The 21,895-nt window shown below is 55.5% G+C and overlaps 3 protein-coding genes across 3 annotated transcripts; 2 read left to right on the forward strand and 1 right to left on the reverse strand.

Moving 5' to 3' along the window:
• Window positions 1-582: 582 nt before the first annotated feature.
• Window positions 583-2,151, forward strand: EsH8_II_000187 (phosphatidate phosphatase App1 family protein; the record flags this gene model as incomplete). Its single annotated transcript, XM_083263485.1, has 2 exons — window positions 583-893; window positions 954-2,151. The coding sequence occupies 2 exons, from the start codon at window positions 583-585 to the stop codon at window positions 2,149-2,151; spliced, it is 1,509 nt and encodes a 502-aa protein (XP_083120807.1).
• Window positions 2,152-15,919: 13,768 nt separating this feature from the next.
• Window positions 15,920-18,458, reverse strand: EsH8_II_000188 (DEAH-box ATP-dependent RNA helicase PRP43; the record flags this gene model as incomplete). The annotated part of the gene is made up of 3 exons (XM_083263486.1): window positions 15,920-16,036; window positions 16,197-18,066; window positions 18,130-18,458. The coding sequence occupies 3 exons, from the start codon at window positions 18,456-18,458 to the stop codon at window positions 15,920-15,922; spliced, it is 2,316 nt and encodes a 771-aa protein (XP_083120808.1).
• Window positions 18,459-19,337: 879 nt separating this feature from the next.
• EsH8_II_000189 (protein arginine N-methyltransferase) lies at window positions 19,338-21,823 on the forward strand (the record flags this gene model as incomplete). The annotated part of the gene is made up of 4 exons (XM_083263487.1): window positions 19,338-19,451; window positions 19,504-20,086; window positions 20,142-21,589; window positions 21,644-21,823. 4 exons carry the CDS (start codon window positions 19,338-19,340, stop codon window positions 21,821-21,823), a joined length of 2,325 nt encoding a protein of 774 aa, XP_083120809.1.
• Between the last annotated feature and the right edge of the window lie 72 nt (window positions 21,824-21,895).

The following is a 21,895-nucleotide window of genomic DNA, read 5'->3' on the forward strand; positions in this document are numbered from 1 at the left end:
GCAGAATGTTTATTTCAAAATTGACTAGGATGTTCACGGACAATCCTTGAAACCAGCGTATGGCGCTCGAAAGAATACATAGTCCAAGCTTGAGGACATACCGTCTTACAACTGGCTTGATTGTCGCATTTAGCTGCAATCCTCGCAGTCCTCGGAAACCATCTGTTTGGGGGTAGTAGCGGCCCCACCTAGGAAGCTTGATTTGCTGGCCCATTGTAGATCTGAAACCCGCCATTGTGTCAATCCCAGGCCTAGCTCCCCCAGCTCCTTGACGTCATCATCTGCAGCATTTCCAGGAACGGCCAAGGCAGAACAAGGCCATTAACAAGCCATCTCAATTAGGCCCGAGAAACAATCGTAACGGCTGAACCACAACGGCGATCATAATAACACCGCCATTCTTCCTCTCCTATCGCACGACAAATTCTCTTTAGTCGACGTCTTTGGAGCATTTTCTTTCGAATTCGGGCTGGTGCCTTCAGTTATTGTGCTTAACGGTCATCACTTGGGACAGTCATCGCTGACATCTCACTTTTCGGCACTCGATCACGATTTTGCCTAGGAAACGACAACTAGCCCATAATGACACCCCTTTGCGCATATCTGCTGCCTATGGCTCTCCTGACGGCTGTCCTTGCTGCTCCGGCCGACCCTCCTCACCCATTGATCACTCCTGCGCCTACGCGTGTGCGACGAAGTCCCGATCTCACCGACGATATTGGCAGCTACGTTCATAGTGTTCTGGGAGGATTAGGCAGCGATATCTCTTCGTTCGTCGCGTCTGGTGTTCCCAACTTCTTTCAGGACTTCCCGACCGGTACCCAGGTGCTTAGCACTCTAGGAATCAACGACGGCGATCTTGCCGCCCAGCCCACCCAAGTCTTGAACCTCCCGTGAGTATTCGGCCAGTTCCCGGGTCATACCATATACAGAAGCTGACATGGGCCACAAAGGGCGTATGGAAACTGGACCGACGAGGGCTGGAATGTCCGTGTTCATGGCAATGTTTACAAACAGCCCAACATTAGCCAGTCCAAGATTGACGACCTTGCCAATGTATTCCTTATCGATGTCGATGTCAAAGATTTGCCTGCCGACCAACAGGCACAGGCGCGCAATGTGACCAGTTCCATCTTTGTTGTGCAGCAAGACGACCAAAACGTCACCATGAACTTTGTCAATAATGTCGCCGTAAGGCCTGGTGCGAGCGGAGGTGCCATCAACGCACGTGGCGGAGCCCAAACGATCAACATGCCATACCAGACGACGGACCAAGGAGATTTTGACGCTTTTGTCAAGCTGCGAAACACAACAGGATCCAGCGGCGGACACTTGCTTCCAGGCAACGCAACCCGATCGATACAAACCCTCAACATGTATGCAAACGGCACGTTGTCGGGTAACGCGACGGCATACCTTGTTCCTCCCCAAGGCGTTACCATCTTGTCCGACATTGACGACATCCTAAGAGTCACCAAAATCTACCAACCCAAGGAAGGTCTCCTCAACTCTTTCGCTCGTCCGTTTACGCCTTGGATGAACATGCCCGAAATCTACGCCAATTGGTCAGCGTCCATTCCGGATTTCCATTTCCACTACTTGACCACGACGCCGGAACAAGTGACGCGGAACTACATGGATTTTATCTACAAGACATACCCACTGGGTAGCTTTGACACGCGACCACTCAACTTTTCCGATGTCAAGGCGACACTGTCGATTCGAAGGTTCCTGTTGGATAAGATATTCCAAACCTTCCCTCAACGCAAGTTTATTCTTGTCGCCGACACGTCGAACTCGGATGTAATGAAGGCGTATCCCGCGTTATACAAAGACTACCCGAATCAAGTCTTGTGTATTTTGCTGCGGAACACTAGCGCCACCGACTCTGGGGATCGTTTCCCGTATAACACAGAAGGGTTCAAGGACATTCCGCAGAACAATTATATGTTCTTCAAGGTGCCCGATGACCTGACAAACCTGGATATCGCAGGTGGACAGTGCTACAATGCGACGATCCCGCAGAACGTCACTTTCGGAACGCAGGGGTTGCCGTTCGGATGGGGGAATACGGCCGGTTCTCTATCGCCGCCAACCACGTGGGCGCTGGCTGTTGGTCTGTTGGTAATGAGTTTTGCAGCTTTGATGTAATGTGGACTAGGGGTTTTTCGACGAGACACGGACTTAATGACAATCCTTTGATACTATGAATGGGGCCAGGCTTCGTATGCAAGCTTTTTCGATTGCGGTATGACGGACATGACAGGAGGGGCTTTGCAGGCAGACCGAGGGCTGGGCAGGGTTCCTTTTCAGGAGGCGACAGCCAATCCACGCCCCGGGGGTGGGCGCCAAGAGCTCCCCGACTGGCTGGTTGGCTAATCAGGTCCCATGGACCGGTCGAGGTGCTGTAGATGTTCATGGTTGCTGAAGATGGACAGTCCTGGAATGACGACGGGCTGGTGGCGGGAAACCAAGGGGATGCGAGAGCCACTCGGTCGACAGGGTTTGCTGCCACCATAAGCCACCGCCATGGGCATGATTCCACACGGCTTTCCTGCAGCCTGTATATCCACCTAGACACATGGACACATGAATACACCCTTTACTGCCTATCGGCTCCACGTACCGCCATATATATGCAGTAATGATGCATGCGCCTCTTTTCGATCTCGATCAGCTCCCTGGGTCGATTATCGTAAAAGCAAGGACTGGACTGCAGTGAGCACCAAACCTGGGAATATAACGGGGAAGACGGCCACTCGTGCAAATGAGGGGGAGACGGTGTAGGGAAGGCGGTGGGTATCAATTATCGGCAATGCTGCCTGGAGGGCCGATGGACGTCAAGTTTCAAGTCATAAAGGAGGTTTCCCGTTCCCGACGACATACCGATACCTAGGCCCATGGGGTCCGGACCGATGACCATTGCGCCGGGTGGGGGCAAGCAATGGAGAGAACCAAGCGCGGAAACGATGTTTTTGCGCCACGACGACAGACCGTCAGTGTCCTCCTGGCTGGATTGGTCAAGAGGGGTTTGGAAGATTGGGAGGCTCTTCGATGACAGGTGCAAGGTTTGGTAAGCTGGGCATAAGTACTGTAGGCACTAGGCAGGCATATGCTAGCCTGGGTACTGTACACACGGACATATCAGGGCTGGACGGGACATGCCACCATAGGCTGTTGGAGGGGTAGGGATGTGCTGTGCAGTGCAGAGGAATTAGGCTAAGATGAGATGTGCGGACGCTGAGGCCGTCCGCCGAGACGCCTTGTCAGGCGGGGCGAGGCGTGGCAGGTGATGGTATGGTCGAGGCGTGGCATCGCAAGGTTTCCCTCGGGAAAGGCACACCTGGTTGTGGCTGCGCCGGTAGTCGGCATAGACATAGTCTCGTTGTTGACAGGTCGTTGACAGGTCGTTGACAAGTCGCCTCAAGTCATGGCATCTCTCTGTAGCTCACTCCCACGGACATGGCGTGGCCGCCTATCAGGATGGCGACACCGCACCGGAGTACGTCTCCGTAGTTCACCGCATCTTGTCTCTCCACCTGACCTTATCGCGATCATGGAATGCCATTGTGTTGGTGAGAGCTGTGTGGGCGCCACCCAGGGCTCTGGTGTCGAACTTGGGGGGTGTACACTGCCCAGCAGACGACTAGACGGCATGGCATGTACCGGTAGGTAGGCGTGTATGGCCCTGCTCTGGGAGGGATCGTTGTTGGGAGTCGGGGGTGGGGATTCACCCCTCGCCCTCCGCCCCCGTCGTCTCCAACAAGAGCCAGGTGCGCATGGAAAATATCTGCTAACCAAACGGACGGGAGAAGGAAATAAGAGAAAAAGGAGACAGTAGAGAGTGCCAGGGTCGCGGTGGAGGCGGATCCGGAAGGCCGACCCCACCTGACCGCATATGGTCTGTGTCACCTCACTCGTGAGGAAGGGGGGGGAGACCGAGTTGCTGTCCGCTCTCCTTTCCCCTGGCGCGGAGGCCAGCGTCTGCTTTGTGTATGTCGCTTACTTTGCCTACCTAACTACCTATCTATTACCTCTACCTCCCAGGCTGTGTACCCTGTATATGTACCTTGATATAGGTAGGCAGTGTACCCTCCATGCCATGCTTACCTGTCTATGCCTTGCCTTGCTTGTCGCCGTTCAACGCGTCGCGGACGTCTCCACGCTGCACCTGAAGCCGTCTCGAAGCAGGTTGGCGCTGCTCTGGCGCTGCTGCAACAGGTGATGTCGACGCAAGCTTGAACGTGCCGCAGCAAATGGCATTCGGTCACCCTCCTGCTGTGTTACCCTTCCCGTGCGACCACCTGATTGATCTTGTCTTAATTCCTGGCCATACACCATTTTCACTGAATGGCGACCCAGGTTTGCCTTTGCCTTGGCGTTGTCTTACTCAGGCAGTTGGGCCGTCGGGGAGGGACTTCACAGCCATAGCTTCTCGCCCCGGCCTATGCACCTTTTTCAAATTAGGTCGGATGCCTGCATTTGCACAAAACGTCGTCGGGACAGGATGCTAGAGTCGAACAAGAGAAGAAAGGAACAGCGAGTATCTCCACGTATCACACTCTGGCAAGTTGCCCACCACTCCCCCCCCCCCAAAGTAGCAAAGTTGGCAGCTGTGGCTCGTTTCTCGACACCTTCCTTACCTTCCGGCGAGTTGAGCGAGCCATGGCACAGGGCAACAGGCAGTCGTTGTCAATATGCGCGTGAGGCCAGGTCGTGCTTTCCATCCCTAGACACACTGGCCGTTTATTGCATCTCCGCCATGCAATCATCATTGTCCAGTCTCTTTCCAATTCCAACGCCAACCAACCAACCAACCACCTTCAGCCACCAAGCAGCAACACCGCCGCGCACGACTTCATGTTAGTGAAGCCGTCCTCGCCAACCCGCTGGCCTGGTCACCGACAATGCAGTCACGTATCCGGAATTTTCTCCGATAACCTTCCATGCTGCCCACGAGATGGACGCCTTGTCCTCTGCCTCACGCCACGCAACAGCCAGGCGACCTGTCACAATCCCAACTTGTTAGCCACACCAACGGCCTTTTGACGACCATGGCCTCGCACATGCTGCACCCGCGGTGGCCTCGAAAGCAACATCATCAAACATCGGCACCGGCATCGGCAAAAGTATATCAGCATAAGCATTATCATCCGCAGGTGCATTTGGCAAAGGTGGGAAAAGCGGCAGCCTCGAGGGGGCGAAAAGTCCCGAAAACCGAATGCCAGACCGCCAAAGCGTCTTCAAGGACTGCGAGCAACAAAGCCTCTCCAATCATGTCTTGGAGGTTGGGGGCACCCAATCGGCATCCCGACTTCTCACCGACGGCCCCCATCCGTCACCTCCCCTATCTTCCTGCTATACTACGAAGTACCCTCATCGACCCTTCGCTGTAGACCGCTGATGAGCTAATTCAGCACAACTGAATATGAATGGTACAAACCAAACCCGCCTGTCGGAACGGTCACCATTACCAGTCTGTACCATGTCAACACTTGGCATTCCCCGACTACCTATGCGAGGACCCTGGCCCTGACCCTGACCCTGCCGGCCTGCCGACATGCGTTTGGAACCCTCCTGTCCTCCCGCCGACGCAAATCGACGCCCATCGACGCCTTTTTTGTTTGGGCAGAGGTTTACCAATTGGCAATGTTCGACTCGGCTCAATGCAATGCAGGCGCGCCCGTTTTGACCGCTGATGTCTTCTCCACTCGGCCACCCCCAGCCGCACTCTGCCGACGACCCCCAACCATGCTGACAACAAATCTTGCCTATCGCCGACTTACTGGACGACACCCGGTTGTAGAACCCCGCGGGGCCTACGATTGTGTACCTCTTTCTCTGGCACTGGATGCCAACATTATCCCTGGAGTCTTATTCTCGACCCAATCAGCCCTTTATTTTCTCCACGATCTTGGCCCAGGATCAAGATTGCAATTATCGTGCAATCATGCAAGGCCACGCCCCGTGTCTGCGCCGCGCCCTCGTTTTAGTCTAGCGGCCGTGTGGTGGCGAGTATCTTCGTTTGGCCGCCATGGAGTTCCCATCCAGGCATCGGCCAACACCCGAATGACCAGTTGCACCCGACGCTGTTCCTCTTACACAGCGTCGTCCGCACAATGCCAACTTGACAAGCAACTGACTGCTTGGAAAGTGGTGCAATATTGAGAACATCTCCTGGAGCCAACTCATAACGTTTTTTTATGTTGGTACTCAGACCTTGCCTGCATAGGACGCCCAGAGGAAGGTGCATCAGATTAGGCATTGGCGTCTTCACATAGACTCCGTTAATGTGAATGGCGCCAAAACGCAGGATCGTTTTATTTCTGGTTATCGATCAACACCCATTTTGCCACCGAATCTAGCGGAATCTCTGGTCCATGCCCAATCTCTAGGGAAATCTGTGCAGGCCGAGACTTTGACCCAGCCCCCTGCCGTTCTGCCTTTGCACCTCGCGGCCATCCTGCCCGTTCCCTCAGCTCAATGACGACCTTAGCTTTCTGTCTGATGATCTATTTCGCAGTCGACCTCGGCTTCATGAGTTCTTGTGGCAATGTTGCAGGCAGTTTCCTGCAATGCCATAGCAAATAAGGTGAATATATCATTCGCCTAAACCCTTGCGATCTACCGGTTGTACTAGGGCCCCTGTTAGACTTTGGTTGCTGCGCCCATGATCTGCGGCATCACTTACCACAACACAGTCCTCGCAGCGAGCGCCGTGGACGTTGACCCAACCGGGGCAGTCGACGCCGTGCTTGTATCTGTTGGCACAGGGGTATCGGTCCATGTTGAAAATGCAATGGGGGAAGATTGAGCAAGTCTATAATGTTATTCGACGCTTAGTCAAATTTTATCTTCAGGAGGCTGGTGATGGCGGAGTCTGTTGATTGTGCGTGTGGCAAAGAAGACAGAAGACGATTGAAACCGAGCTGCAAAGGGCCTTATTTATACTCACAACTCCGGCCTTCGGCCATTGACCACGGCCTGAGATGAGATAATCGCTAATCGCCTTTGGTCATGCTCTGCATAACTGCAGGACAGTCTTCGCAAGAGTGTCCGGTATGGTTGCAAGATGCATGCTGACAGCTCACAGGCTGCTAATTGCGGCAAAACCCTCGAGAGGACTTGATAACTTCCCACTCGAGCACCGCATAAACCCACTTCGATACTATACATCTGCAAGAAGAGTCACTTTCGGCCGCGGCTCATGAGCCATTCACGGAAGACAGATCATGGCGGATGGGGTCCCGCACTCAACGTGGCTTGTGACACCACGACCAAAAAATGAAAACTGATAAAAAGAGTCCCAGTGTCAATGAAACATAGCTCTTTTTGCCCGGATTTCCCGGTTTGATGGTAGTTCTATCGCCTCCTCAGCGACTGGCCAGCCGGTCTCAACCCATCGAGTGGATACGTCAGGTATCATCCCAAGTCAGTCCCAGTCAACAAGGCGCATTGTACTCGAGTTTAAAGGGTCTTGGACGATGGGCATCCAATTTCGGTCTGCTGCAGTGCGCCTTCTGAGCGGACCCCGAAAAAGGTCGTGGAACACGAGACGCATCCGGAGGGCCATGAGGCTCAAAGGGTTGCAGTAATGAGCATCGCGATCTGCAGGAGCCCGCGACCTGACAGGCGGGGAGGGGCGGATAAGAAGCCGTTAGACCACCGATGCCGCGGGTCCAGGTGTACAAAACAATCTCAACCCACAAGAGGACTAAACAGCCAGGACAACGTTCACGCACACTGTCTCGGGGGCCCTCCTTGAACTGGACCAAAACAGACCAGTAGCTTCCACGCCGCCCCGGAAACCCGTAGGCCGATGGTCTCCTGCGGTGCAGTACAGAGTCGAAGCGACGTGATGGGCTGAGGGGTACTGGCGGCATATGCAGCGCTCGATGTACATCAATGTACCTTCTCCATGGCACCACAACAGCTGCATGGCGGCCTTTTGAGTCTCGCTGACCTCCCAGGCTCTCTCAGCTAATGCAATATCATCCCGAAACAGTGAAGTTCTCGAGGATCTTTCAGAGCAGAGCCACGCGCCATGTTGTATTATACAAGGCAACGTCGACCTGGTTCCCCTCATGCAATGTGTGGAACACGCAAACGCATGCACCGTCAACTTGAAAACAAGAGGAGCCATGAGCAATCAGGAGACTGGAGGAAAGAAAAAGTACCGATATCAATCTCGTCACCCATTATTTCACACAGGCTCTTCCAGTGAGAAGCTCGGGGGTTTACAGTCATGTGCTCCACCGGCGGCGGCAACCTCGACACTTGGGCGCAAGTTGAATGGAATTGAGGGCCCCAGGCTGTGCAGACGAAACGAAGAATCCCAATAGCCCAGGAGCTAGTTGGGGCTGCGCCTTAAATGCAGGTTCTCTTCCGAGCAAAGCAACCAAAGCAGTATTTTCTGGGGCCTTTTCGACAGCTTTTGCTGTCGATCTGCATCAGAACTTCCTCGGGCACCCCTTATGCGAGAGGTCCACGACGCAGACCTACGGCCCTCGGACATCCAAAAACGGTTGGTGGCATACCGTGGGATGGAAACCCGTCGAAGCAGTGCGTGAGAATAAACCTTCCCGAAGAATACCTCGTGGGTATCTGCAGCAAGCCAGGTGGGACGACTCCTCATGAGGGGCTATTCAAAAGTGTCAGGAAAGCAAGGACCCCGCTTTGGCCAACTTCTTGTCGCGAAGTAGCTCCATGGTGCACTCCCCGCTTCCACTCAACATCACAGGCGTGCGGCGGGAGCTAAATCTTAGCGGGCCTAAATAGGCCCGGTTCAACCCAGGCTGCCTTGAGTTGGTCTGGAGATACCGAAGCACCTCTCCATGAACTCCTCTCCGCTTGCTTGAGGAGTGGCAGACCAGCCTCAACGAACATGGAGACCTGCTCGCTCTTCTTTGAAGCGCTTCATCTCCGAATGACGAAGAGCCGGGGCAGGAGGGCCTCACACAAATTTATCGTTGGCATTTGGAAAAGGTCCAGATATGCACGCTGTTGCCTGGATCTTCGACTGTCGCAGTTGTCTAATCTTGCGAGAGTTCGGAACCAGGCTACCACCGACATCCTCGTTAGGCCAGAACGGACCATGGTCGATTTTGTTTCCTGAACAGCATCTTGGCGCATTGAAACGGACCCCAGTGGCTCTAACGTGTGCTCGGCTGCACGGCAAAGACCATGATAGTCGTGGCGCCAGGACAATGGGTTGCCGACATGAGGGCAGAGCACATTCATCACCAGCAAGGTAATAATGCGGTCTCTTCCATGTTGGGACAGGAAGCTGTGATCTACAAGGCATATAACATCATGCAGAGACAGCCTCGACACCTTGGCCAGCATACGGCCAGGCGGACTTCTGTTTATGTCCTTGAGCAGGATGCGAGAGTAACATTTCCGACATAACCAACCGTCTGACAGAGAAACCTGGAATGAGCGGGCGCGACGATACTTTACCCAGTTGGTGTTTATTTATATATCGGTGTTGATTCGTTGCCATCACTCTGACCCTTCCAGCTGATTGCGGCCAGGACATTGAAGTTTCTTGCACTAGCCCAAGTTGCCATTCTGGCTAGGCCACGGACTCTCGGGTGCCCTGCCAGACCCAGGCTACCGCGGTAGACTCTAAAGCCTCAAGTGGCACCGACGCAAGTACTCTGAGGAATACCCTGTATGACCAAGGCCGTGAACTGAGTGGAGTCGGCGAAACGCAACCTAGCCTGCGGTTCCCAAGTCCAATGGCGATGAAGATGGGGATGCAAACGGCTTCATTCAACCGAGGTTGGACCCGAAGGTTTTTGTTGCGCTAATCAGATATCACACATGCCACTTGGGGTTATGGCTCTCTGGAAGCGATGAACTTTGTATCTGGTGTTCCAGTGGACAACCTTTGCTACGGCTGGGCTTATTCTGTTGGCCCCGTCTTGGACCTCACCCACAGGTAGCCTAGTTCAGTGCCAGATGAGTGTGGAAAACGTGAGTAGATTCCAGAAAACCCCGGGTGCGGTCGAACCACACAAAAGAAGGGGGGCGTCAAGACAATCAGGTCGGCTTGGCACCTTCTGCTCCCCTTCCAGAATGCCCAACTGACGTTACACGTGCAGAAGCGATGGCACAGTGCTTCCAGCTCGGCGAACGGATACCAAAGGCACCAACATGGCTTTCCCACTCCTGGCACAAACACTGAGCTTCCGAAGCATCGACCTCGCGCTGCCTTACATCGGGAAAGATGGCCATGGTTTGTTCTTGCCTTGTCTACAAAGATCAACTCCTAAGTAAGCACTTGTTTCCCTTCTCATTCCTTGGCAGCACCGCGCTGCATCACTAGGCAAAGAACGTGACATAAGAGATGGGTTCCCTTGTCTAACGCACTTGAGCGTACCTAAACGGGCTGTCTCGGAGGTTACATATACCACCGAACACATGCAGGATGTGGACTATGTACGCTCTTAGTCGATCCAATGGAGTACCGGTATGCCGTTGAAGTCAGTAGAGAACAAGTTTAGGATAACCGGCCGGCCATGGGACAGTCTGCTTTGTGGGATTCTGAGCGCAGAAATCATGCATGGCAGCGGCAGCGGCAGCAGGGCCGGGGTCTCCCAAGTCTCTCGTAAACCATCCACAACGAGATAGAACAAGAAATGGCGTCAATGACTCCCCCTCCCTTTCTTCACCCCCCCTCCCCTTCCCGGCTCATCAAGGGTCCGCCCATCCAAAGCCATTCAGTATATCAGGACAATGTTCCGTGGATTATGGTTGGCTAGCAAAGGTGATTTGCGTTATGCAGAGGCAACAGAGGGCGCTATTCCTGCGGTTCGCAAAGTACGACGAGCTGCCTAAGCGACTTGGCCCGGCTCGCGCTTCTTGATAAAAAAATAAAATAAAAATAAAAATAAAAAGAGGAACCGAGGAAACCCCCCCCATGGGTGGACTATTTGGAAGTTGGGCTGCCCAGCTTCTTGCCCAACTTCCATCAGACGAGCAGTGCTTCCATCGAAGGAGCAAAGGGTTGAAGCGGCATGTAGGATCTCTCGGCGGACAACCCTGGGTCCCGGGGGTATGTACCCTATGGTACAGCCGTGTCGAATGGGACCAGAAACCTCCTACCTTAGTGGCCGCTGCATCATCCTGGCAGGGTTTGGAACGACGGGGTATCAATTTTGGATCCGGACGAAAAACGGTATTGGACTGGACAAATTCCAGCTGAGCCCTGTGTGTTGGAGACAGCACTCAGCACCGGAAAGGAATCTTGAGGGGTCTGGCAAACGAAAGAATCGGCGTCTTGAAAACTTGACACCCGCAGGCACTTTGGAGGAACAACAGGCTGCCCAGCTTCAAACCGAGTCTTGTCCTTCACTCAAGATCAAGCTCCCTTTTGCTGACTTTGTTTTTTTCTGCTGACTTGGCGCACGGGTCCCCTCTTGTCCTGGCCTGGTACCTACACGGTGTGGATGCGTGTCTTTAGAAGCAGCCCTGTGGCGGACACTTACACATCGAATGGAATAGACCATCGAGATCCCCGCGCGCGCACTTCGTTGTTTGCAACTTTTACCGGCAAAAGAGGGGAGCGAGGAGGATCTGCAACCTAGCGCAGCGCGCAGTGATGGCGAAGAGGCATTGCATCGGCCCATCGGTTGATGCGTGCTTTTTCGCGCCTCCATTCTCCCTCCCTTGTGGATTCGTCTAGACGATCCGGTGTGGCTCGTCCTGACGCCAACAACTGCAGTGCACAGCTGCCTTGCCTACCTCACCGCCGGCGGCGATATGCCTGGCCAAGGCGTCATAAGGCCTGGCTCACGTCTATCGCCGTGTCTTATCTAGATGGCGGCTGTTGAGATGACTCCGGCGATCTGGCTCGAGACGATGAAGTGGGTTTTGGCATCATGTCTGCAGTAGCGAAATCAAGCCCGCCGCCAGGACATGAGAAGCGAGACGGTTTGCGAGTCAGACGGGCGAACCGGGGGTGGGCGTTCCGCTTGTGGGCATATGTCGAAGCCCACATTGCCGGGAGAGCATTGTGGATTGTGCCAATCTCACTCCGGTCTGGTCGTTAATACCGTCCGCGAGCAGGCTGGCTATCGTTCCAGCGTCTGACGGACGGTGTACGGAGCTACTCCAGTACCTGAACCCTGCCGGCCTGCCACTCGACTGGTTAAGCGTATTTCCCAACCGTCCCACAGCCAACGATGGCGACCGCTTTGCAATTTGATTCGCCGACGAATCGAAAATCGGTACCGACTTGACTGCCCGAAAGGCATGTGCTAATACGCTACCAGCCTCGCTTCTCCGATGGTGGTCTCAAAACGTGCAGTCCTCGAGGGGAAGGAGGAAGAGGCACCCCGGGGCAATGGGTAACGACGTGGCTGGCTGTGGGAGCGGAGAGTCAGCTGTCGAGGTTTGCAGAAGAGGGAACGAATCTTTGGGGACATCCCGCTCGCTGGAGGTATGGAGGTCCTTGGAGACATGCGGTCCTGCTCTCAGGATGCTAGGAACTCAGCCCGTCCAGGTTCGGCAGCACGGGGCCATGGTCCAGCTGTCTTTCGATGTCATCGGGATACAGATGCCGTCGGATGTGGGAGCGCCCAGTCGACTGCTCTATCCATCGGCGCACATATACACCGCCGCCGGCATGTCGTTTACTAGGTTGCGGTAAGTTCCCAGACTAACAGGTAGCACGGGATGATCATGCCCGGCACGGTTCCCCATGTCTCGAGTCACGCTTGTCACTTGCCGGTTCGTTTCTTCTTGCTTTTTTCTTTCTTCTCGCGCTCCCAAACGCCACTCTCATGCGTGTAATTCGGCGAATACTCGAGCGCACCCTCTTGCGACCTTGCCAGCGGGTAGAGGAGCGAGGCGGCAAATCGTCTTGGGTGCGGTCAAGAGCGATTCCGTGTCGGTGAGGTTGAGCGCCGTTTAATTGGAGTTTGGTCTACGGGCGGGGATTCGCCAGTCCATCACTCACCTGACAGGGACGTCACCCAGCGTTCCCATAATTTTCTCTCTTTCGCTCGTGTGGTACGGGGCGACTCCTTCGGATGCCTCCGACCTGTTAGCCCCCAGCCAATAGGCAGCTTGGGTCAGAGTTTCGTCCTGTCAATGAAACTAGTTTTCAGCTTGACAACGGTCAATCTTCAGCTTGACAACCATCGACCTCCCAGCTCGGGAATGGGGCCCAGGACATTTAGCTCTCCGCCTGCCTCTCTCTCGTCGGTTCACCTCCCCAAGGGCTGTGGCGAATGCCGCTTTGGAATCGCGGGGAAGCTATCCAGTCCCCCACGGTTCATTCATGAAACCCGTCGCCCACGTTTGGCGCCAAAGAGGCCATGTCCCCGTCACCATGACGTCGACCGTTTCCCGAGGAGAACACTACCCGGCGGCCCTCTGATTTTGTTTTACCTATCTTGCCCATGTACATATTTTGCGCCTGGCTCGACGAGAGCTAGCTTCCTGCCAGGGACCTACCAGTCTGCACACTTTAAGGGTCCAAACTGAGACACCGGGGCGCGAGACCCAAAAGCGGTCTGGACTCTTCCATTTTCTTGCTACTACGTACTGCACTCGCAGCCCCACCGCTACCGCGGGCACCGGAAAGAAAATGCCATTTTTTTTTCTCCTTACTTTTTTTTTCTTCTTCGTGGCAAGCGGCAGCTAAAGGCTCTTGCCGATGGAAACCTCACTACTCAGGAGGATTCATTTACAACTCATGTAACAGCTGGAGAGTGTTTGATGGCCCCCTCTCTAGGCGTCGTTTGCTGCTGCTGTTGTGGGGGCTATATTCGAGTACGGAGCGCAATGTCTCACGATTCCCACCAACGAGTCGATTTCTACTTTATTTTGCATCTTTCCCATCCAGCCATAATGGAGTTCCTTTTTTTTTTTTTCCCTCTCTCCCTTTTCTGGGTCCAGATACTCTGCATGGTCCAAGTCCAATGCTGCGCTGTGACGGGGGGGGGGGCGGGTACTGCGGGCGCATGTCGGAGACCAGGTGCATATCTTGTTCACCCGCCTCCTGCCTTTGGTTCCTCGAATACGTTTTTCCCGTCCCCTCGGCAACTGGAAGAAAAAAAATTAATTTTTTTTGGGTTGCTTTTATGCATGGAAGAGTTTGGGTTTGATCCAACTTGATTGTTTCGTCCAGCTAGCTGGCCGATCCCGGGATTTCTTTTCCGATTTGGCCATCTCATAGGAGGCAAGGGGAGCATCGACTAGTACTCCAACCCTGCTGCTACCGGTGCCTGATTACCACACAAGATCATGGCCAGCGTGGGGTGTTTTTATTTTTATTTTCTCTGGAGGGAATTTTTTTTTTTTTCCCTTTTCCCGCGATTGGCACCGAAGACTCTGCGACCATGTCAATAGAGAGAGATGTGTTGAGTGACCGTTGTGCGTGGCATAGCGATCGGTGGAGCATGGGAGGGACCACGCGCGTGACACGTGTACGCGGGACCCGGGCGGGATGGGGATGGGCAAACCGGTTACCGGCTCTTGCAACGTCCGCAGCCGTCCGGATGCGACGCTCGGCGACGCAGAACATACCTTCTCGGGAGGGTGCCCGCGCGCGCGCGTTCCATTTCCCCCTTCCCGCCATCGTATAATATTTTTTACCCCCCCCCCTCCCCCTCCAGTACCAGTTATTTTTCTTTCCCGCCCCAACTGCCGTTCCCGAAAATTAGGGTTTTCACTTTTCTCCTTTTTTCCTTTCTTTTTTGTTTTTGTTTCCACTGTATAATTTTTTTTCCTTTTCGTTCCGATTGTGCCACCCTGCACGAAGAGACGCGATCGATCCGCCCAAAAACCACTAAGCAGGGGGAAGGGGGGGGGAAAGAGCTTCGGAGGAGTGAGGGCGGAGCGGGAGGAGGGGGGCATCAGCATGCCACCATGCTTACGCATTTCCCACGCATCCCTCCGCGCGCAGCAGCTGCTTTACGCGTCTCGATCTACAGGTGTTCGGTTTAGTTTGCGAATCTTTCGCACTCTCTCGCTCTCTGCCTCTCTCACTCTCTCTTTGGCATGTTGTGCATATTGCATCTGCGCCTGCGTCCTGTATCCCTCAACGCCCCATGTCAATATGTCCCGTCCGTTATCCATCCGTCCACACCCCCCCTCCCCCCTTGCTTTTCTGGGGGCCAACGTTGCCGGCCACCCATGGACACGAGAGAGAAATCCTGCGCTGCACGAGTCCCGCCGCCGTCGCCGCGCGCCGCCGCGAGCGCCGAACGACTCGAGATACGGGGCCGGGGTGCTTCTATCGTTGTGTCCCGCGTCTGGCGACTTTTTAGCATCACAGCGCAAATGGCGCAACGGCGCACATCACGCGCGGGCGCAAGCAGGTTCGTTTGGTTCCGGAGGGGGTTTCCCCCCTTGCTTTCCCTCTCTTTCTTTTGGAAATATTATCAAGAAAAAAAAATCTTTATTACACGCACACGCAAAACATGCCTATCATGATGATGATGATGCTTCTTTTTGCAATTCCTTTGGACGCCAATGTCAAAAATGCCGGTTCCTCCCCCCAACGAGCAAGACACCTTTACTGGGCACGCTCAACAACCAGTCTATGATTTGGTTGAGCCAACGATGGCCGGGCCCTTGTAACACACCTTTCTATACCCTCCCCCCCTGACTTTGGGCAGTGAACATCGTGGCAGGGGGATTGGGAAAAACGAGGGAAGGGCGCGAGTCCTGCGCCCAGAGGGTCTCGAACACCCGAACCCCGGTCCTGTAACCCCCCGCGATGGGAAAGCATTTCGCCAGAGTCCCACGATCGCGGGGCTCTGAATCGCTTTACTATTTGTACTCTCGACTTTCCTCACCCGCCCCCCTTTAGCCCACCCTTTTAATTCCGGCGTTATCACAGGGAAAACGAAGAGGGGGTGGGATTGAGCTGCGCTTCTGGGCGCTCAACGACGCGCTCTCCCGTTCACCGACCCTGCTTCATCGCCTCCTTGCGGCGCTTCTTCTCCGAAGCTCGGAGGAGCGCCGTCTTCACCTCACCCTTGTCGAACGAGTCAAGATCGTAGTAGATAGGGGCGATTTCCTAATGGGTTCATGTTAGCTGTGATCTGGAGCAACAGATAGGACGACGCATCTGCCGAGAGATGCAAGACAGGGGGGGGATGGAATAATATGAACTGTAAGACCAGGCATGGGGGAACGGACGAGGGGAGAGGAAGGTAAGGTAGGATCGGAGCACTTACCAGTAGCCACTCTGGCCTAATTCCCGTGCAGGTGCGGATGTACTGCTTGGAGGTGAGGACGAACTCGTTGTAGAGGACCCATTCGTAGTCGGTCTTGAGGACAGTGGAGGGGTGCATCATGACGGCCTGGTCGTCCTTGATGGTGCGGTAGACCTTGCCGGAGCTCTCCTTCATGGCGACCTGCATGAAGAAGCCGGAGAGGAGGGCGCGGCGGATGTTTGTGTAGTAGTTCTTGTCCTCGAAGGGGGTCGAGATGAGCTCCAGGTCGTGCTTCTCCATGATGCGCTTCAGCTGGGCGCGCACGTTGTCGGCGCTGCTGAGGTGGCGGAAGGAGAGGAAGTGCTCGTGGCACCACTTCTTGGAGTCCACGCCGGGGTTGTTGGCCTGGCCCTTGAAGGCGTGATAGGCGTTGAGGAGCGTGAGGTGGTCGCCCTCGGGGTGGGAAAACTGGGCCTTCATCTCATCGGCGCGCTTGCGCGAGGCAGCCGGGCGGACCCAGATTTGTGGCACGGAGAGGAGGGACGTGATGGAGAGGATCTCGTTGGAGCAGTAGAACTCTGGCGAAGAGATAAGCATCACTGCCAAAGCCGGGTCGAGGGGGAACTCGGAGGCGAGACTGCCGAGGGTGGTGAGCTCGCCATCGTCGTCGAGGCAGGCGAGGTAGTTGAGCTCCTCGAGGGCACGCATCATGGTCTCCGGGGCGGGGGGGTCCATCAGGTCGAAGTGGACGAGATCCTCGACGCCGAGCTTCTTCAGCTCGAGGACAGTGTTGGCGAGGTTGGAGCGCAGAATCTCAGGGTGGGTCTGCTCGATGAGCTCCTTCTTGAAGGCGTGCTCGGTGTACAGACGGAAACACTTTCCGGGCTTGGTACGACCAGCACGACCGGCTCGCTGTTGGGCCGACGCCTTGGAGATGGGGGAGACCAAGAGGGACTCGACGCGGATACGGGGGTTGTAGATCTTTTGCTTGCTGAAGCCGGGGTCGACGACGTAGACGATTCCGTCGATTGTCAGCGACGTCTCGGCGATGTTTGTCGCCACGACAACCTTGCGGCCAGGCCGGCCACCCTTCTTGTAAGGGGCCGGCGCCTTGTCGAAGATCTTCTGCTGCTGGTGCGGCGGCAGAGTACCGTAAAGGGGGTAAACAGCCAGAGGCCCGGCGTCGATCTCTCTAGTCATCTCATCGGCCTCGAGGCTGATTTTCCTGCACGCGTCCTCGATTTCCTCCTCACCGGTCAGGAAGAGGAGGACATCTCCCTCGCCCTCTGAAGCGTGGATCTGCAGCACCGTCCGGATGGCGGCCTCGACGTAATCTCTCTCGGGCTCCGGGGTGTAGAAGATCTCGACGGGATACGTACGACCGGGAACGGCAAGAAGGGGCGCGTCGTTGAAGTAACGCTGGAACTTTTGCGCATCCAGGGTGGCGGACATGACGATGATCTTGAGGTCCGGGCGGCGGGCGGCGATCTGCTTGAGCAGAGCCATGAGGATATCGGTGGCGAGAGTGCGCTCGTGGGCCTCGTCGAGGATGATGCAGCTGTAGCGCGACATCTCGTGGTCGTGGATGGCTTCTCGGAGAAGCATACCATCCGTCATGTACTTGAGGATCGTGTTGGGGCCCGTCCTGTCCTCGAAACGGATGCTGTAGCCGACCTCTTCGCCGAGCTCGACGTCCATCTCGTCGGAGACACGCTGGGCGACGGACATGGCAGCGACACGACGGGGCTGGGTGCAGGCAATCATTTTGCGGTTGAGCTGGGGGAGCTCGTCGTAGACGACATACTGGGGGATCTGAGTGGTCTTTCCGGAACCAGTCTCACCGACGAAGACGAGGATCTGGGTGGAGTGGTACTTGTCGAGGAACTCTTGTCTGTTGCGTTCATGTCAGCAAGCCGCGCGGGTATGGAACAAGATGGGTTATAAAGTGCCGTACCTTTGCTTTTGAACGGGGAGGTCCCGACGGGACTGCAGGATCTGGAAGTATTTTTGCGAATGGGGGCGACCGGTGAAGGCATTGGTGTCGAGATCCTCAACCTGCTCGGCTTGCTTCGCAGTCGTTGCGCGCTGTTTGAAGCCGGCAAAGGGCGAGCTGGCATCGATGGCTCCCTCCTCCGACTTGAAGCCGTTCTCCTCCTTCATGTGCGCCAGGTAGGGGTTGTACTTGGGCTCTTCGTCCTCGTCCTCCTTCTTGACCTTCTTTCTCGAGCTTCCCTCTTTGTCGGCGCTGTTGCGCTTGAAGCCCTTGGGATCCGTGTCCGCCATTGTCGCGGGTTTGGTCGATTGTGGGGGTCGTGGAAAGAATAGAGCGTGGTTTGGGCGCTCTCCTGAATTCGACGTTCGACGACGGCGACAACAGTCTCGGAAGGCGTTCCAAGCGAGGCTGCTGGGAAACTTTTTGTTGTCGCGGGAAAAATTTAGGCGGGTTCGAGCACGGGCCAATGGGATAGTGGGATGATAAGATAAGGCAGGAATATGCATGGGACGTACCGTGTGAGACACACAGAACACTGTAGCAAGTACTTTGGGGTGTCTTGAAGGCTTACACCTAATCCGGATTCGAGAACGTTAGCGATTTCTTCAGTCGGCTCGGTATTAAGCTGCAATCTTCTAGAATCACTCTAAACCCACTTCCGCCCTCTAGATACAGATCCTTCCGTCATCCTGGGCAAACGTTGACTTTGTCAACCTGAACACCACAGAGCATGGCCAAGTACCTAGGACTGACAGCGGGCACTGTCTCCCCTCTTTCTTTCGGCCCAGGGTCCAGGCTCGTCATGTCCACTGCATGCAAGTGCAACCAATAGCACCGGGTCGCAGCTCACAAAACCTGGTGCATTTTTGCCTTTTGGGGTGGGAACAACAGCCTGACTTCTCAAATCACACAACATCAGGTTGAGAGTGACCTGAGTGCAAAAGACGTCTGTGTCTCTTGGGTATTTTCTAGGTTAAGCATTCTGTCAAGAATGAGTTGCTGACCGCTCATTTTCTTGTTTTTTCTTCTCTCCCGCATTTCTCCTCCTGCCGAAGCACCAGGGCTCTCACAACGTGCCGCTTTTTACACAACCGCTGTGATTTGTGCGCCAAGCAACTACACCATTCACAAATCTCACCACCACGCAGCGCAACAAGCCCGTAGTGACCATGCAGGGCGGCAACTTCAACCAGATCAGGCCCGTCTTCAGCCTCGGCCAGCACGACTCGGACAGGGATCAGCCTCTCGATGATCTTCAGTACGGTCAGATCTTGAACGCTGGTGTAAGTCGCTGTGAGCCCTGCAGTCTCTCACTCTCACTAAGCCTCACCCTAGGTCAACTTCGTCACAACGCCCATCACCAACAAGCATTTTCATGCTCGTGTGAAGGACCTCGTCTCTCAGCACCTTGCCAAGGCCAAGCAGAATGCCGCCTCACTGTCAGATGCTGTAGTCCCTCCGCTGACCCCCAAGGACACTTCGCTTTTCCCCAGCCACGCAGTGACCACTTACATCGCCTACGCCAGCCCATGGATCGACCTTGCCTCAATCGACCCCGTCATTGCCAGTGTTTCGCGACAGGTCTTGAACCTTGAGATTGCCTACGCCAACTTCTGCGGCGTTCGAAGCATCATTGTGCCTGGCCCACGACGGGATGATTCCAAGAATGGCGGTAGCCAAGGCATCGCTCAGTACGCCCGCGCCGTCCAGGAGGCCATGAACATTGCATCGCGCCTCAACTTCATCATCCACATGCCCATGTACCGTGAGCCTGGTCTGGAGGAGAGGGTTGAGCTCCTGTCGACTTTGTCTGATGAGCCGCACACCGAGGACACCAAGCACATCGACATCTACAGCGCCTGGGACTCATGGCATTCTGTTCGCAGCGTCTGCGAGTACGATATGCGTCTGTTTGTCGGTAAGGAGCCTTCGTACCGCTATCAAGCCCGCAGAAGCTAATGAGGTTTCAATAGCTGTTCGAATCCCCAGAGCTCTGCCGGAGAAAGAGCTTCAGGATAAGTGGTTCGCCGAGCCGCTGCATTTCTTGTCCCTCAGCGGGAACACTTTCCAGAAGAACAAGAGCGGCAACCCGGCCCTCCCCAAGGCCCACCAGGAGATGATTTTCAACTACATGCGGCTCAAGAACACCCCCTGGCTGGTTCTCAGTGACGTCGGCCCAGACGCTGCCGCGCTCACTGCTGAAGCCCAGCTTCAAGATGTCACCATCTCAAACCAGGTCCCTACTGCCGCAGACTTCCCCAGCCTGGGCGAGGCCCACTCCAGTGCGGCCCCGCTGACGGCAGACCCCTTGAAGACCTTCCGCACTTACGTAGCCTACCTCAAATGGCTCGAAATGCAGCAGCGGCCGCTGTCGTACCTTGAGCAAACGACACTCACCAGCTTCCAAGACTGGCTGCAGTCGCCTCTGCAACCTCTGTCCGACAATCTCGAGTCAGCAACGTACGAGGTCTTTGAGGGTGACCCGGTCAAGTACAACCAGTACGAGGCAGCCGTCACGGAAGCTCTTGCAGAGTGGTCGCAGCTGGGCCGAGCCACCTCTTCGAAGGACGGCGCTGTTGTCATCGCTGTGGTGGGCTCCGGCCGTGGACCTCTCGTGACGAGAGCTCTCAAGGCCAGTGAAGCGACGGGTGTGCCTGTCCAGGTCTGGGCTGTGGAGAAGAACCCCAACGCATACGTCTACCTCCTGAGGCAGAACGAGATGATCTGGGGTGGCAGGGTCACAGTGGTCAAGACGGACATGCGCGCATGGAAAGGACCCCTCATCTCGGGCACCGCCGAGAACGAGCCCGTCTACGGCAAGGTAGACATCTTGGTGTCGGAGCTGCTCGGCTCCTTCGCCGATAACGAGCTCTCGCCGGAGTGCTTGGACGGCGTCCAGCACGTCTTGGCCCCCGGCGGAATCTCCATCCCGGAATCCTACACGGCGCACATGAGCCCCATCGCGACGCCGCGTATCCACGCCGATCTCCTGACCAGAGTGCCCACGGAGCCCAACGCATTCGACACGCCCTGGGTGGTGCGTCTCTTTGCCCTCGACTTCGCCGCCGTGCGCGTGCCTGGCCACCCGCGCTTCCAGCAGGCGTGGGAGTTCTCCCACCCGGTCCCCGAGGCCACGCTCAAGCAGATCGAGACGCGGCGTGCGGGAGGTGTTATGGGCGGCGGCGGCGGAAGCATGGCTGGTGCCGTTGGTGCCAATGATCACAACTCGCGGTTCTGCCACCTGACGTTCGTCTGCCGCACGAGGGGTGTCATTCATGGCTTGGCTGGTTACTTCGAGTCGGTCCTCTACGCGCCGCAGACCGGCAACAAGGAGAAGGTGGAGATCAGCACACACCCCGAGTTGATCGATCGCAAGAGCAAGGACATGATCTCATGGTTCCCCATCTTCTTCCCCATCAAGGTGAGCAATATTCCTTGGCCCGCCAGGATCTCTGTAATCAACTAACATTCACAGCAACCCATCTACTACCCGGCCGACACTGAGTTGGAAGTCACGATGTGGCGACAGACGGATGATTCGAGGGTATGGTACGAGTGGCTCGTCGAGGCGTACACGTGGGTGAGCGAGACCCAGCGGATCAAGGTCGCGTCATCGGATCTTTGCAGTAGCCGCAAGGTTGCTTGTCTTATGTAGTATCTGCGATGGTACTGGAGGCACTGAAGGCGCCGGGATGTGCGCCTTTTTCTCTATAGTTGCTGCGGGAGT

This window comes from Colletotrichum jinshuiense, chromosome 2 (genome assembly GCF_051148585.1).
Source record: "Colletotrichum jinshuiense chromosome 2, complete sequence".
Taxonomy (NCBI): domain Eukaryota; kingdom Fungi; phylum Ascomycota; class Sordariomycetes; order Glomerellales; family Glomerellaceae; genus Colletotrichum; species Colletotrichum jinshuiense.